The sequence below is a fragment of the Ylistrum balloti genome, unplaced genomic scaffold (genome assembly GCF_031769215.1).
Source record: "Ylistrum balloti isolate Yb309-2 unplaced genomic scaffold, AGI_CSIRO_Ybal_v1 Utg371222, whole genome shotgun sequence".
Lineage (NCBI taxonomy): Eukaryota > Metazoa > Mollusca > Bivalvia > Pectinida > Pectinidae > Ylistrum > Ylistrum balloti.
Window position 1 is genome coordinate 268,868 of NW_026782662.1, and position 16,880 is coordinate 285,747.

The window sequence follows — 16,880 nt, forward strand, 5'->3', positions numbered from 1 at the left end:
GGCAATCACATACAAAATTATTGTAAAACTTTAGCATTAGTCGGTTAATTCTATCACATGACACCCGTGTACTTGTTTAGTTGACAACGCGTTTCCCGTCTTCAGTAGTGACTGAGTAGTGCATTCATATTTTTCGTCAAATGGAAATAGAACTAGGTACGAATTTGCTTCTAAATGATAAAGCGAAGCAGGAGAGTGTATCTAATTTGATATAGCACTCTTTCCTTCAGATCGAAATTAAAAACGAGTTTTGATTTATGGTGAGAAAGTACATTACATTTAGCCATTCTGTAGCAAATATGAGGATTCGACAACGCTGTAACAAGGCAAGAATATGTTCGGACCGACGTGGCATATTGAGTTACGAGAAGAGATCGGTTTCGCCAGGGACAGCATGAATCTGCCTTGTCAACATGATGAAAAAAAAGCATTCTCAAATGAAATTTGATTTATTCTAAATATGGAAATATTGTTTCGCATGTTGAAATTAAAGATAACTGACATACAAAAATAACATGTTATGGTGTTTATTTTAATCTTGAATCAACTGACGGAAAGTTGGCTTTATCATGATTGAAGCTGGGCAAGCTTCATAGACACGAGCGGTGCTGCCTTCTCTATCCTTGTCAGTATGGTATGATAGGCTTTCTAATGGCTGCCAATAGCATGGTCATATGCCACAGACTGTCGTTGAGAAATCGAGTCCATCAGTTTCCAGATGAATCAAATGTACACGTCGTGCTAGGTAATGGACTAAGAGAATTGATGTAGTGTCGAATTGACCAGTAAATGGCTCAATGGTATAAGTAGGGACATACAATGTACCAGGTCACGATGCGATAATATTGGGCTTCTGATATAAATATATAGTATGTACTATTAATACTTAATACTACTTTCTGTTAAGGATGTATCCTTCAGAAAAATAGAAAAATTCCAGTTTTTTTTCTGAAGATGAGTTTTTGAAAGGTTTGATTTTAGATAGCAGATAAAAAAAACAAAAAAAAAAAAAAAAATAGAAAAAAAATGTTGCTGTACTACCTTACGGTATAGGCGTCCAGATATAGGTAACAGAAAATAATAATTTCGGCATACTATTTTTTCTTCTTGAGTTGCAAACATTCTCCGGTATTTTCGAGGCAACCTTTTTCGAAAACAAATTCCGTCTTTCATTACAAAGTAAGGGCATGATACATGAATATTATGATTTATTGGATTCAACGAGCGTTAAACTGCATGGCAACAAAAAAGTGAAAATGTTCCTAAATTACATTAATCATGTATTTGACCATCATCTAGTATTAAACTGTTTTCACGACTTTCGGTTTTGATAGAGAAATTTTCAAAAATTCTTTTCATGATTAAAAAAGAAAGGATTTTTTTCCAGGATCAAGACTTCCGTTTTCAACTTAAAAGTATTTCAATAGATGATTAAGTATATAAAAAGACTTAGGTTTAAGATTTAATGTTGGAATTTATCTTATATTGACTGATGTCTTACTTCCTGACAAAACATCACAGTATAAACTTAATGATTATAAAGCCCAAGAGGAGCAGCTATACAATCAAGGAAACACAATTACATGTAAGTGGTTACGACTTGAAATTTCCTTCCAATGAAATGAAATTTGTCTGCGGTGTTTGTTTGGATTTGAAACACTACAGTTAAGAGATGGAATTAATTAATAGGTGTCACGGTTTAGAATTGACACATGCACTTGGTATTCTTATGAAATCATCTGATATTGAAAATCAAAGTTTACTGAGATATGGGATAAAGGTACCTAGATTTTCCATCAAGCCTGTCATAGGTTACATAAATTTAGATCCCTAGTATCACTGAATAGTTATAGAATAATTACGTTTAACTCATTATTTGACTGTACTGTATGTAAATCTGTATCAATAGCTTCTGCTTACACATTTTGACATACCCCAGCCCTGGCTCAGTCGTGTGCTGGGTGGTTGGAATACTGGATCTTTAAAATTCCTGGGATGCTTTCTGCATCTAGTGACCATGACCTTAAAATTTACGACATCACATTTCACTAGGCCTATTCTTACTATTATTATGATAACAAGTTAGCCGGTGGTATGAACTAACATATAGTGAATGTAAAATTGGGGTTTTGTGGTACATGATACAGAATTCACGGTGAAACAAACACCCAACGGAAGGCTAGAAAATGATATTAATTAATGATTTGGATTCAACTGTTTCATAGTAAAAAATGACACTTGGGCAAATGATTGATATAAAAATTTAAAAAAAAGAAAGAATTAAAAAGTGTCTCGACTGAGCTTCTAATTCACGTAATCGAGAGGGTGTCGTAGTTCCTTGATAATCAATCAACCATTTGCCCCGTAGTTCAGTAAGCAGGTAACCTATAAATAATGCGATAGTAGCTTGCAACTGGAGGAAAAAATAACCGATAACCTCTTGGCGTTGTCAAAGCTTTCAACTAAAGATCAATATTTCCGAATCTTTCAAACTTTTTACAAAATGGCTGACCTTGGGGAGCAGACGCATTTGAACTGAAATTCAATAGCGTATTTTTTTCAGCAAGTGTACAATGTGCACGTGTGGTCAGATCATCAAATTTAAGCAAAATGGACTCAGATCAGTTGTATAGTCACCCACGGTCATTAATATAAGAATTCTGATTATTGATATAAATGCTTATTTAATTATTATTTATCTTTTGAAAAAAAAGTATTGTTGTGTTGCCAATTTTAGGTACTTTGATAGACTGCTTTGCTGGGGATTGCACTGCAATATGGCGTTGCTGGGATTTCATAAAACAAAACGTGTAAAATCTCTTGACGGGTTTCAATTTTAAAACGACACTATGAAAACTGAATCTTTAAGGTAGTCTAAAACATCAAAAGTCACAGGCAGTACCCTTGTTTCGTACGCGAACGTCTCCTTAACATGGCATGGCATTTGGCTCTATGTTGTCCATTCGAATCTCAGGTCCTGTTTGCCTATATGACATTGACAAAGAGTTGATAATAAACTGATGAGTACAATGTATACTCGCTTGGTATCGCTGACGCCTTTAAGTTAAAAGAAAACTATGTCTCGCAACAAACGACCAGAATCGATATACCGCAAACAGCTCTGTCAAACCGAGATAAATCTATCGTTGAAAATTGTGAAAAAAAAGAAAAAAAAAGCAAAAAGAACACAATACCAACAGAACGTTGTGTGAGAATTTGTAGAGAAAATCAGTATTTCTATTTTTTGTAAATCTAATATCTTAACAATTTTTATCGTACATTGTATATACTCTCCAGAATTTAATATCAAGCACACGACAGACTCTTCTGCATCATCAACTTTATCTCGGTTTTTCCCCACAGTCTTCTACCGAATTGTATGATAAGAATGGAAATGGAGATTTCAATTTCTCTATTACGAATTTTCCATTTGTAGATAGCAGCATCCCTGCATCACTAATCTATTTTGTTGAAATTATGTAGTTGATTAGATGTTCAAGGTTTTGTTCCCAAAATCATAGTTTTCGTAAATGAGGTCGGCAACCAGCAGACACATGATTTCGACAAATGCAGGCTAATGTGAATTATGGGTGTCGTCGTTGAAGCTGAAAACGCTTTCTCTTACAAAAACTGGTCTTAATCCCTTGTAGTTTCTTTTATTCATATTTTGCCCCACTCTTATTGAGTTTGAGTTTTAATTTTGTTTAGACGTTTGTATTTTCTTGTTTCCATAGCAATCACAATGCCTGCTATCGGGTTATGATATACTCCAAAGACATCAGCATTACAATGAAACAAATAAACGTTTAATCATTTAGTTCTGAGCAGTGTTCGATTGTCGACTTGGGGGCTATAACTGGCCACTGAAGGCACAATCAGACTTAGCCTTGAACTCTGGTGCTGGTAAGACATATTTGTAACGGCCAAACAATTCCCATATGAGTAACCGTGCTGCTAGATCAACGGCCAAGTTGTAACTCGCGGCTTCAATTGGGGCAATACTGTCTAATTTAGACAGGATTATAGAACAGATTGATTTAAGGCAAAGAACTTCAGCAGATGACAACAACAGATTTGTCTTCGCTGACCAAAGTCTTAAACTCCAGCTGTAAATCGCTAATTATCCTCTTCGCGTTGTGGAAGCCTACAAGTATAACACACTTCATTGAATTTTTGACGCCATTTCTAGAAGGTAGAGAAGTATTTAGTGCTACTTTGTTGCCGTCACCGATAGTATCGACCTGTAGATACCAGAGACCAAAGTATCCTGGTTTTAGATCGATTATCAAGGGAAAAACATTATCTAAAGCAGTTCTCTTATAAAACCACCTGCCGGAAACTGCCCCCAGCATGTGCTTTTGTCAAGACGGCAGGTATTTCTTTTATGCTATTCAAAATGGATATGTAATTAAATAACCCGGATATGATAAGACTTGTAGACGGAACCTCGACATGGATAAAGTGATACCTTGGCAGGAAATGGATCAATTTCATTTAATTCAATCAATTTATAACTTGCTAAAAAATAGCCCATGTAGACGTCCATATTTGATACACATCAACTATGATTATTAGGACAAATGAGATCCAGAGAGATTATTTGTTCTTTCATGTAGAAATTTTCCATTCGAAAACCTTATTAATTGTTACGTATCTATTGTGTCGTCATTGGCAACGTCGATCAAGAGAATAAGGAGCCACTGTATCTGTTGTAGTACAGCGAAAATAAAAAGAAAGAAAAAAGGGGGATGTGGCCAAAGTATAAAAAATCTAAGAATTGTGCTAGAGGCACATAATTAAATAGCAGCTTAGAATGCAAAGCCTGCTTTAGATACAGTATAGATAAATGTATTAAACAGCATCCTACAGTTGTGTTAGCCCTCAGATCTTGAAATCTAAGTGATAAGTTAGGAAAGTCGAAATTTGCTGAGATAAATGTTAAAAAATGGGATATTACAATGGCTGTGTAATTCTATAAAATTTGGAATTTTCAAAACTGTATTTCAACTGAATCACACCATTACAATACGGAATGAAAATGTGGCATGTAGGGCCATGGTAGACCTCGGGGACTGACGTCTATCAGACAATACTAGGCGGACGAATCATTCCTCGTGCTAACGCAATGGTTATATTTTCATCTAGAAAGTAAATAAATCAATGTGGAATTAAATTGTAAACATGTATTACTGAAAAATGATAAAAACTTACTAGAAGTAAGCAAAACGTATCCAACTGTAATTAAAAACAGCCGGTTATATTTTCAGTCTATACAAACCAGCTTATACTACATGTCACTAAAATCGATATTTTAATCAAATTTCGATATGACAAGGACGAAATATAAACAAATGAAAAATGCCTGGAAACCTCTGTAGAAGAACTTAAGACAACGTGTTCCGGTAGAGATTGCGTTTTCTGTTTCGTCGACGACCGTAACAGAGTGCAAGGAATCGAAAATTCGCTATTGAGAAAATGATGACGACCATAAAACTGACCAAAGTCTCAGTTGATCACTAGGAATCTTGTTAGTCTTTTCAGGTAAAATAGAAAAAGAATTGATGAGATATACTAAAGAATTAAACACACGCACATTTTAACTCATATTGAAAGATTAAATAAATCCGTCAGTGAATTCTCCCACACAATATATATATGTGTATATGTCACTAACGCAATAGACGATCTATTTTTCGCTTATCAAGGTAAAAACTTCTAAACCTCGTTCAATTTTAAACAAGAACCGATTTAAGATTCTAAATATAATTAAATGTGTTTGAATTGTTAACTGACCTTAGTGATCCGCTTAGAAACGTATAAATATAAACATGGTCAGAGACTATAAAAAGAAAATAAACCAGTTTCGAGTAAACGAAAACATTCACACCGCACAAGGAAACATCATATCTTCCGATGAGATCTTAGTTTCCTTCACCTTGAAAAGTTAAAAGTTCTTAAATTAAAAATGGAAGCTAGATAGAAATAATGAAACACAAAGGATTCCATTACTGCTGAAATGGATCAGTGTTCAGTTCTCAAATAAAGCTGTTTGTCTTCAAATCTATTGGTGGTAAAGTACTAGAATGTATTAAGAATGGATGAAATTCCATGTATGGACGCATTCTCTTTATTCCTGGCTATAGTTTAACGTCTCTTCGCTTACTTCTCACTGTCTGATGTCTGCTTTAATTTTCGTTGTACAATGTTTTATATTAGTCGCTGCTGCTGATTTTCCAAATATCGGCTCCATCTATCTTGTTTTTGTATAAGTTATTAGAGTAGAGTTGTTGTGTGGTAAAGCTCTACTGAAAAAGGCCATTTAGTCGTCAATCGTGTAACAAGCTGGTGTTCTGACAGCACATGGTGTATATTGTGTTTAAGCCTAACCACTAGCGTTACTCATCATGGTATTTAGGGCTACATCATTGTAGCCAGAGCAAATGATATTATTTTTTAAATTTTCAAAGTCTTGATATTTTGCGTTTGTTTCAATGTCGCCTTTATTTGTATCTCTATCATCTTTGTTTTATGTTCGGTTTTGTTTCTATTTTGTTCTTTTTGTATTTTTTATCGTTAGCCGTCCCAAGCCTGGATAGAGACAACTTGGTTGTTGATTCTGTATAAATTCCGATGAAATTCTGATAAACATTAAAGACACACGCGATTTGATGAATATATTACATATTTTCTTGGCGTAAATCAATTCAAGTGGTGTTTTTATAAGGATAAGTTAAGCACAATATTGTAGCCGGTCACGAAATCCATTGAACACCAGTCATAAATCATGATTTATATTCTCATGGGTTGTCTGTTGAATAAACATGCAACTAGGTATAGATGATAAACTGTTGGAAAATAAAGAATGATGTCCTTTTTTAAAAAATGAATATAGGTCTAATTCACTGACCGGTTGGACCAGAGTTAATAGTTTTTATAATACTGTAGATCACTTCGATTTTGTGAGTACTTTATTTCGCGACATCATCTCTTCAGATATATTTGCGAATACATGATAAAGGCGACATTACAATTGGCAGTAAGTAGTTAAAACAGACATTATAGTAGGCAGTAAGTAGTTAAAACAGACATTATAGTAGGCAGTAAGTAGTTAAAACAGATATTACAGTAGGCAGTAAGTAGTTAAAACAGATTACAGTAGCCAGTAAGTAGTTAAAACAGACATTATAGTAGGCAGTAAGTAGTTAAAACAGACATTATAGTAGGCAGTAAGTAGTTAAAACAGACATTATAGTAGGCAGTAAGTAGTTAAAACAGATATTATAGTAGGCAGTAAGCAGTTTAAACAGACATTATAGTAGGCAGTAAGTAGTTAAAACAGACATTATAGTAGGCAGTAAGTAGTTAAAATAGATTACAGTAGTCAGTAAGCAGTTTAAAACAAACTAGGCTATAAGATATTATCTGAATGCAAGCATTGTTCTAAAGAATCTTTAGTGATACACATTTCGTTCTGTATTCCATGTGTAACAAATAATGAATACAAAGCGTCTTCGTAGGACTCGTGAGTGTCATCCTTCTACGACTTGTCGGAGTCATCCTTCTACGACTCGTCAGCGTCAATTTTTTCATGATTCATCGGTGTCATCCCTGTATGATAGGTCAATGTCCTCCTTCTGGGACCCTTCAGTGTCCTCCTTCTAGGACTTATCATTGCTGCTAGAGGTCTGAAGTGTGTGGGATCTCGAAATCAACTGAGAAAATACATAAACTGAGGAGAATCTTGGGATTTCATATGAAACAAAGGAAACACACATAGGGATTTAAAGGAGAGTTTTAGCCTTCATAAAGGTGGTAAGATAGCATTTCAATCAATATGTTTACAATTCTTCATCCAACTTAGTACTTTATTACCAAGCGAAAGTGCAATATAAAAACAACAATAATTTTCTATGGAAACTCGCACGTGCTCGCCTTAACGCTAATAGGAGATCAAAAATAATGTATTAAACAATGAGACTGTAGATCAGTATTACTTACGTATAATTCATCAAAATAATTACTGCACTTAAAAATCAATTTTTCATGAAAAGTTGCAGTTCCGTTCAAAGAATTGATTTAAAATACGATCCCAGCTTGACGCCGAAGGTAGACATCACTGACGCCATTATTAGGTGATGACGCAGCTAAGTCTGGTATCATCTGATCAAACACTATCTATCACGTGAAACGTATTATTCGTCTGTTAACTTCCTGTATAAAAAATACCCTCGTCATCGAAACTGCTGTTCAAACATTATGTATGTACAACATAATAATCAGCTTGATCACTAAACCGACCTATCAGCTGGTTCAGTCGATTTGATACCGACAGAGCGAAAGGTTTTGATTTCGTTTAGTCGATCTTCCGATTAAATCTCTAATGCCGTTCAATGACGAATTTAATGTAAACGTGTAGGATTCTGTGACATACCTGTCATTATATGTCGGTTGACACTAATACGTGCCTAGATACACGTGTACTTGATTCTCGGTTATATCACCATTTCTTCATGTAAACATCTTTTTTATTACATTGATTTTTATCCTTACAAAAAGGACAGATATCCTGACAGAAGTAAAAGCCATTCAGATGTCTATAACACTAATGACAGCAATCAGTCTAATTGGATCTATTCTGTTCGGTCGTTCGGCATTTGAATAGACTAACAAAAGCCCTTTTCTTGGAAAAGTTCACATGATGAAAGGCTGAGCAAAAGTACAAAAAAAGCAAAAAACAAACAAACAAAAAAAAAAAAAACAAACAAAAAAAAAAAAAAAAAAAAAAAAAAATAGAAAATGTTACCTGTGACAATATGTTAAAATTAGCATTATCATTTCACACCAGGGTTCATGATGTAACTAGTGAGGGCGTAGAATGGATGTGTATCGTCATATGTTATTTCTCATTTTTTTAGTCAAATGAAACACTCACATTAAATGATAAAGGCAGGTGTTCAAAGAAAGCCTCAGGATTTCTTTCTTTATGGTAACAAAGGGTCATCTATCACTTAATACAACGTCACTTTATTTGCAAATGTGTCATCAAAGTCAACACGGATATCAACTTGAAAGATAAAATTCTCAGAAGCAGTAGCCACCATTAAGTTGGTGGTCATATAATAGAACGAAGGCGTTCGAGGACGTGTTCTCCAGAAGGACGCTGATATGATAAATTTGACAAATTTGATTTAATGTTGAATATTATGAGCCATATTCATTTTCGTTTCAAACTTGCTTTTTTTTATTTTCCTCTCCTTTTTTCTCTAGAGATTATTCTTTCCTTATGCGGTATGAAGTTGGACATATTCCATGTTCGTTAGTATGCCTGTTAGTTCTTTTGTTATTACCGTGCTCTCATTGGGGAACATACCATTACTAGTCTTCGTTTTAATGAAACAGAATACGCTTATTCTTCAAGAACGCCTGGTCTTATTTTCCATGTCTCCGTGTAAATATTTCTTCTGTTTGTATTTTGTCCTAGTTCTATTGAATTTGAGTTTGGATTATGATTTTGTCGACATCTTGGTATCGTCTTTGTTACAGTGCAAGTTAGACTTATGTATCTAAGCATAAAAGATTTATGACAATAATTGTGCTTAATTTCTTGAAACGATAGTGATATGGTAGCGTCTCAGAGAATTTCTCCTATTAATCTTCAAACTGGATAACATAATGTCGGGTAGCCACTTATAGAGCGATTTATTCCCGCGACTATCAGCACGCTCGCAGAGTCTGATGCATCAGATACATCACACGTAAGTCCTGTATACTTCATAAAGCCGACAACTCAAACAAAACCTTGGACTGTCTTAGATGTCTGTTGACGCAAGAGCAGCTTTGTGCGTGACTGCGAGTTTTGCGTTGCATTATAGGCAAAAATAATTCACATTTGACTCTTTGGTTTGATTAACTGTATCCATGGTAAACAAATTAAGAGGAGTCCTGAAAACTCTTTACTGAACATGCTGGTAAACACGTTCACACGGAATGCAAGGTCGTGCGCACTCTACCTTCGTACCTTACTTGTATATACAATAAAATCAACACAAATTGTGCATCATTTGCAATATAGCATCAATGGTTTGGTTATCTCATTTAATTTCTAAAGAGTTCACATTATGAAGGGCAATTCAGTGCACCCGTGCGTTTAGATATACTCTTCCCGATATCACTTATTATAAAATTGCCTTTTACAAAAAAAATGTGTTCATTGAATCGATAAACATTCGGCAAGATATGGTGCTGATTGTGGAATATATATTGCGCCATACAAATCGTTTAAAAGCAAGCTGCGGTTGAGAGAAGTTTTTGCTGGAATGAACCACGAGAGCTAAATAGACTTAGAGAAAACTTGCCAACTGATGAAGAACTATAACTTAAGGTATGTTAAATTCATACTTCAGTGGTAACAATGACACGATTTTAGATTTCTGTTGCTGATGCAGAACACACTGTAGTAAAACCATACTGCGTTCATTGCTCTCACAAACAGGCTTAGGTACATATAACATGTATGTACCAAGATTCTCAAATGCTAAGTAAGAATAATATGTGTGTGTACCAGCTCTTTGTGATATATCAGAAAACACATACACAGGAACTTTGCGATGCAAAGAGACCCATACAGTGTTACTAGGTAATACACCGTGCCCACACAGGTGCTAGGTAACATACCAAAAGACACATACACAGGTGCTAGGTAAAATACCAAAAGACGCATACACAGGTGCTAGGTAACATACCAAAAGACACATACACAGGTGCTAGGTCACATATCAAAAGACACATACACAGGTGCTAGGTAACATACCAAAAGACACATACACAGGTGCTAGGTAACATACCAAAAGACGCATACACAGGTGCTAGGTCACTCACCAAAAGACACATACACAGGTGCTGGGTTACATACCAAAAGACACACACACAAGTGCTAGGTCACATACCAAAAGACACATACACATGTGCTAGATCACATACCAACAGACACATACACAGGTACAAGGTTTCATACAAATAGATATGTGCACGGGTGCTGATACGTTGACATTATCTAATAACCCCAGATACATGCCACAGTAACATATATTACATTAAAGACATAGAGACATTAGTATATATAGACATAGTGTATTTAGCGCGGGGTATCATATACAGCCAAAAGGAATACTATTTTAACCATTATCTTTGAGATATTTACGTTACCTACAACAATCACTCTTTAGTGGTATATATCCAGACAAACTCGCTAATGTCATTTTACCGACCAAAAGGAGCCGAAAACATGACAACCGAGGAACATTATTGGATTAGGGTTTATATCATTACGAGCCATCTTTGGCAGTCTGTAAGACAAATTAAGACGATATGATACCCTAATATAACCTTGTATATTTCCCCATGAACCTACATTTATCATCTTCGAAGCTCCGACTCCGACGTGTCAACGTACTGCCTGTTTAAATTAGTGGACTTTTTTTCAAAAATGTTGTTTGTAACTTTCTGTACCAGAAATGCAAGAAAAAGTTGAAAATGTTCATAATACGAATCTTCCATGCCACATTTGACCTTCAACAACAAGTGACAAGGATAGGGTTTTAACCAGCTGTTTATCACAAATACGGCAACAATGTGAAATCCTTCCCATCCATACCAAGTAAACAGACGGACAGATAGACGGAAATAGGTAGAAAAACGTATGAACGGACGGGAAAGCAGTTAAACAGAATGACTGAAAGATGTAGACAGACAGACAGACACACAGACAGACAGACACACAGACAGACAGACTGACAGACGGACTGACGGATAGACAAACAATAGCAAAATATAGTAAAATTCATTATAGTTCTAACAATTCTTGAAATGTTCCTCTCCTAATGATTACCCATCACTAACAGTTCAACAAGATTGGATCAGTAAAGACTATGTAAACACAACCAATATCATAGGCTTCTTGTTTTACGACATTTGGAATGAATAAAAAAACTTGTTGTGATACAAATACTTCTTAATAGTTACATTAGCCTTGATATATTTAAAGCTATGTATTACAACATCACAATTCCTAGACTTCAGGTGTCGAAAAACACATTAAAAGATTGGTTCTCAACACTAATTAGGTTACTTAAATAGAAACGTAAAACACCATTTAAAGAATTTGTTATCTGATAAATTTATCTTAGATAAATTCTGCTATCACCTTCACTTCCTAAACTATTGAAATTCATTTCCACTATTATCCGCTATCGCACCATCCTAAAGACAAACTGAAGATTTTTTTTTTTTACTTCCGGAAAGAATCAAAGCAATCATACATAAAATTGGGCCTGATCCGTCCCTGGTAGCTCAGTAATCGTACATGGATATATAGGGACTTAATTACTTCCTAGATTGTCCTTCTCGCCTCCCTGGAACGTGCAGGGTATTGTAATACGGACCGTGATTACCATCGTTAGTGGAGGAGGCGAATTTGACCTAATTCTTAGTAAGACGATTAGATTCTATTTCGAGAAATCGGCGAAACTGTTATTTTTTCAGATGACGGGGTTTGGATATTGACGACCATGGTTGTCTCCCTTTTGTGAAATATAATCATATTAGTCCTATCCTTGGCTTATTAGTAATTAAAACCAAGAAATTGTCATTTACCTGTACCGCAACATTAATTTTTTAAGTCTTTTGCAAAATAGCCCGAAAAAATAATCCTTCAGGGATCGAATTGTTTGTAACCCTTCAGGGATCGAATTGTTTGTAACCCTTCAGGGGTCGTATTGTTTATATCCTTCAGGGATCGTATTGTTTATATCCTTCAGGGAATTGTTTATGTAACCCTTCAGGGACCGTACTGGGTCTGTTTATAAACCTTCAGGGATCGTATTGTTTATATCCTTTCATTGGGATCGTATTGTTTATATCCTTCAGGGATTATATAACCCTTCAGGGATCGTATTGTTTATATTGTTTGTCCTTCAGGGATTGTTTGTAACCCTTCAGGGATCGAATTGTTTGTAACCCTTCAGGGGTCGTATTGTTTATATCCTTCAGGGATCGTATTGTTTATATCCTTCAGGGATCGTATTGTTTATAGTCCTTCAGGGACCGTACTGTTTATAATCCTTCAGGGACCGTACTGTTTATAAACCTTCAGGGACCGTACTGTTTATAAACCTTCAGGGATCGTATTGTTTATATCCTTCAGGGATCGTATTGTTTATATCCTTCAGGGATCGTATTGTTTATATCCTTCAGGGATCGTATTGTTTATATCCTTCAGGGATCGTATTGTTTATAATCCTTCAGGGACCGTATTGTTTATAACCCTTCAGGGATCGAATTGTTTATAACCCTTCAGGGATCGTACTGTTTATAAACCTTCAGGGATCGAATTGTTTGTAACCCTTCAGGGATCGAATTGTTTGTAACCCTTCAGGGATCGTATTGTTTATAATCCTTTAGGGACCGTATTGTTTATAATACTTCAGAGATCGTATTGTTTAAGACATTTTGAAGACAACCACATTCACCACATGTAGATAATTTGATTCCGGAACATGTGTAAACAGATAAAGATTGTATTGTAGAACAAGAATATTGATTATATTACCTAATCATTGTGACACTTAAGCACGGTGTGTGCCTTCTTTGGTGTCATTCATACTGACAATAAACATCGTTTAATGAAAATCCAATAGTCATGTTTACGTTTACTGTACATGCTTCCGTCATTATATATTTCAACACTGTTTTTTTTTCATTTGATATTTTATCACCGTCAGCGTGTTCCGTCAGATGGAATAGCCGTTTTTGCTGGGTTTGCCATCTCTGTGTTAATGTTTTTGACGTCACCCTTTTCATACGAACGATAACATTATGGTCTGTTTTCGAGAAAGAAAACGAAAATGTCATATGAGAGATAAGGTTATACCAAACATAATAAGCCTGGGCATCGAGTCTCATTTATTAGTATACAAAGTGATTATTGTGTGTATCTTTAGTATAGAAATAAAACATTTTATCGTTTAGGCCCATGCTTTGTATCAATATAGATATGTTTATCATTATGTGTGGCAATTCAGGAAATTATTCTACAGATAACAATATACACACAGCTAAATATAACCATTGATGACGTAGTGCTGGTCCAGTAAGAATATAAATACCACTTAGCGTTCCTTGTCGATGAATTAATGAGGTATACCTGTTGTTATAACAATAATATTAACGACGCTGATATGGTGTTAAGAATAGACCAACAAATAAAACTCGTAAAGCAATGTTAACTTTGAAAATCGTCACGATCCTTTACGATTAGATCTTTACTAATTCTGTTACATGTTAAATCCTTATTACCGAGTCAAAATAAGTGTTCAAAGACTCACATACACTCCCGGTCATAAAAATTTCCATTAAAATGGACACCAATTTAAATACTCACATTTCAATACACGAGTTTAAATATATAATTAGAATATACTATAAAATCATTGATGTTTGTGTGTTTCAGTAACAGCCTTGCCTTTGCCACGGAGCCATTGTTTGCCAGTCTTGCCAATGTCCTCGGTCGCTACGACAGGATACCGACGCCTGCTCCACCGGAAATAAGGGTAGGCTCCTTTTTGCACCATAAACATTTTTTTAAACTTGAGGTTATCCACGTAATAAGCAAGTGTCGGCCTTGCAAATATGCGTCACGAATTTGTAGCAAGATACTTTGAATTATTGCATATTTTCCCATCTTTAAAATTCGTGCTGTCTGACGTAATATGTAATAGTCTCAATGCTGTACGCGCGTAACCAGATCACACGTAAATGACATGTATTACACAAATATCAGATCGATTTTTCTGTCGAGGGCGTTAGATTCCATGGTCAAGCGGTCACCAAATATACATTAATGTTCTCTGTACCTTACTGTGACTGCTGAAGGTCAGAACCGAACCCATACAAGAAAACGTATTTTGAGTCTTCTTGTAATCAGTTTTAGGTATCCTAGAGTCTATACCAAAGATTATACGGACTAACAGCGGTTAAGGTTGATGATACTTTACAATACCTTCCAAGGCAGTCTTACAATGTTCGTCCCTCACTAGTGGCATAACCCTTAATTGTATCTTTCAGACAACAGGATTTTTTTTATTACATCTGTGCCAGTGTTGAATCTTTGACATTCATAGTAAAACCTTTATAAAAGGTCACTTGTATGGATAAGAAGAATGATAAAAACATAAAACGATGGTCACACTGATATCACGTCTTCACCTCACACAGAGACCCTGATCTCACTAGAGGCTTGTAGTACGTGTTTGATTCGTGACCAATTAACACATTATAGAACGTTACAAAATCGGATAATTCCAATGTTCATTATCTTTTATTTTCTCTCCCATTTTTTTTCTTCAATATATATATATATATATATATATATATATATATATATATATATTAGATTTAAATTCGATATATGAAAGACAAGACGAATTCACATCATGATAGATGCATATTATATATTGGGGATTATATATGTAAAATAAATATAGGTCACTTCCTGAATCATGTACGTGATAGATAAAACTTTGATTTCAAAATAAAAATTCTAGGCATACATGTATAAGGCAACCAATCAGCCAAGTATCAATAATTCTGACGTAGATCTGATCTGTATTCTTACCAATGCTGTTTAAAGACTGTTGCCATATTTTTTAATGATTTGTGTCACGATACTATTCGAGGCCAAAGCGTTGGCAGATGAAATCTGAGGATATTAAAGACGCTTCTTCAACGTCAGATGTTACACGTGTGATCCCATTACAATTCAGTGGGTGGTTAAACTAAAATGTAAGTGTTTGTGTCAAGTCTCCAATGTCCTTTTGGTATTAGTTTTAAAGGTAAAGAACTATCTACTTTATACCCAACGTATGTTCATCGAAATAAAACGCTAATTTCGATCGGAAATATAATAGCACCTCCCTCAGTATGAAGTTAATCCTGAAAAAGTTGTACTTTGTTAATGGTAATCTCTAACACTTTCAGAGAGATAGTCCCTGTTTGATGATTATGACTTGTTGGCTATCACATTGTGCTTGATATTTGCTCGAAGGGCTTTCAACTCCCACGGGAGCGTCATAGATATAAGGAATCGTAAAGTACAAAACAGATGTGGAAGTGTTGCTTTACGTATTTTGTGTATCGCCATGAAATCAAATAGGAAATTTACACATATTTTATTTAAGGATTTTAGACCGAGTATCCCATCTTATCCTGATCTCCCTTTACTACCGATACATACTGATCTCCCCTTACTATCGATACAGAGTGATCTCCCTTTACTATCGATATATACTGATCTCCCCTTACTATCGATACAGACTGGTCTCCCCTTACTACCGATACAGACTGATCTCCCCTTACTACCGATACAGACTGATCTCCCCTTACTATCGATACAGAGTGATCTCCCCTTACTATCGATACAGACTGATCTCCCTTTGCTACCGATACAGACTGGCCTCCCTTTACTATTAATACAGACTGATCTCACTTTACTTCAGATACAGAATGATCTCCCCTTACTATAGATGCATTCTTTAGTGTAGATACAGATTGATCTCCATTTACCTAGGTACAGACTGATATCACCTAACTGTATATACAGACTGATCTCCTCTTACTTTAGATACATATTGATCTCCCTTTACTACCGATACAGACTGACCTCCCTTTACTACAGATACAGACTGACCTCCCTTTACTATCGATACAGACTGATCTCCCTTTACTATCGATACAGACTGACCTCCCTTTACTATCGATACAGCCTTATCTCCCCTTACTACCGATACAGACTTATCTCCCCTTACTATCGATACAGACTGATCTCC

The 16,880-nt window shown here is 35.3% G+C and overlaps 1 protein-coding gene across 1 annotated transcript in view; it reads left to right on the top strand.

The window, feature by feature from the left end:
* LOC132561515 (SCY1-like protein 2) overlaps window positions 1-16,880 on the top strand; it is an 86,702-nt gene that overhangs the window by 44,214 nt on the left and 25,608 nt on the right. Inside the window, exon 3 of the mRNA XM_060226214.1 lies at window positions 14,507-14,606. Within this exon, the coding sequence (XP_060082197.1) occupies window positions 14,507-14,606 (100 nt within the window). The remainder of the gene's footprint in view (window positions 1-14,506; window positions 14,607-16,880) is intronic.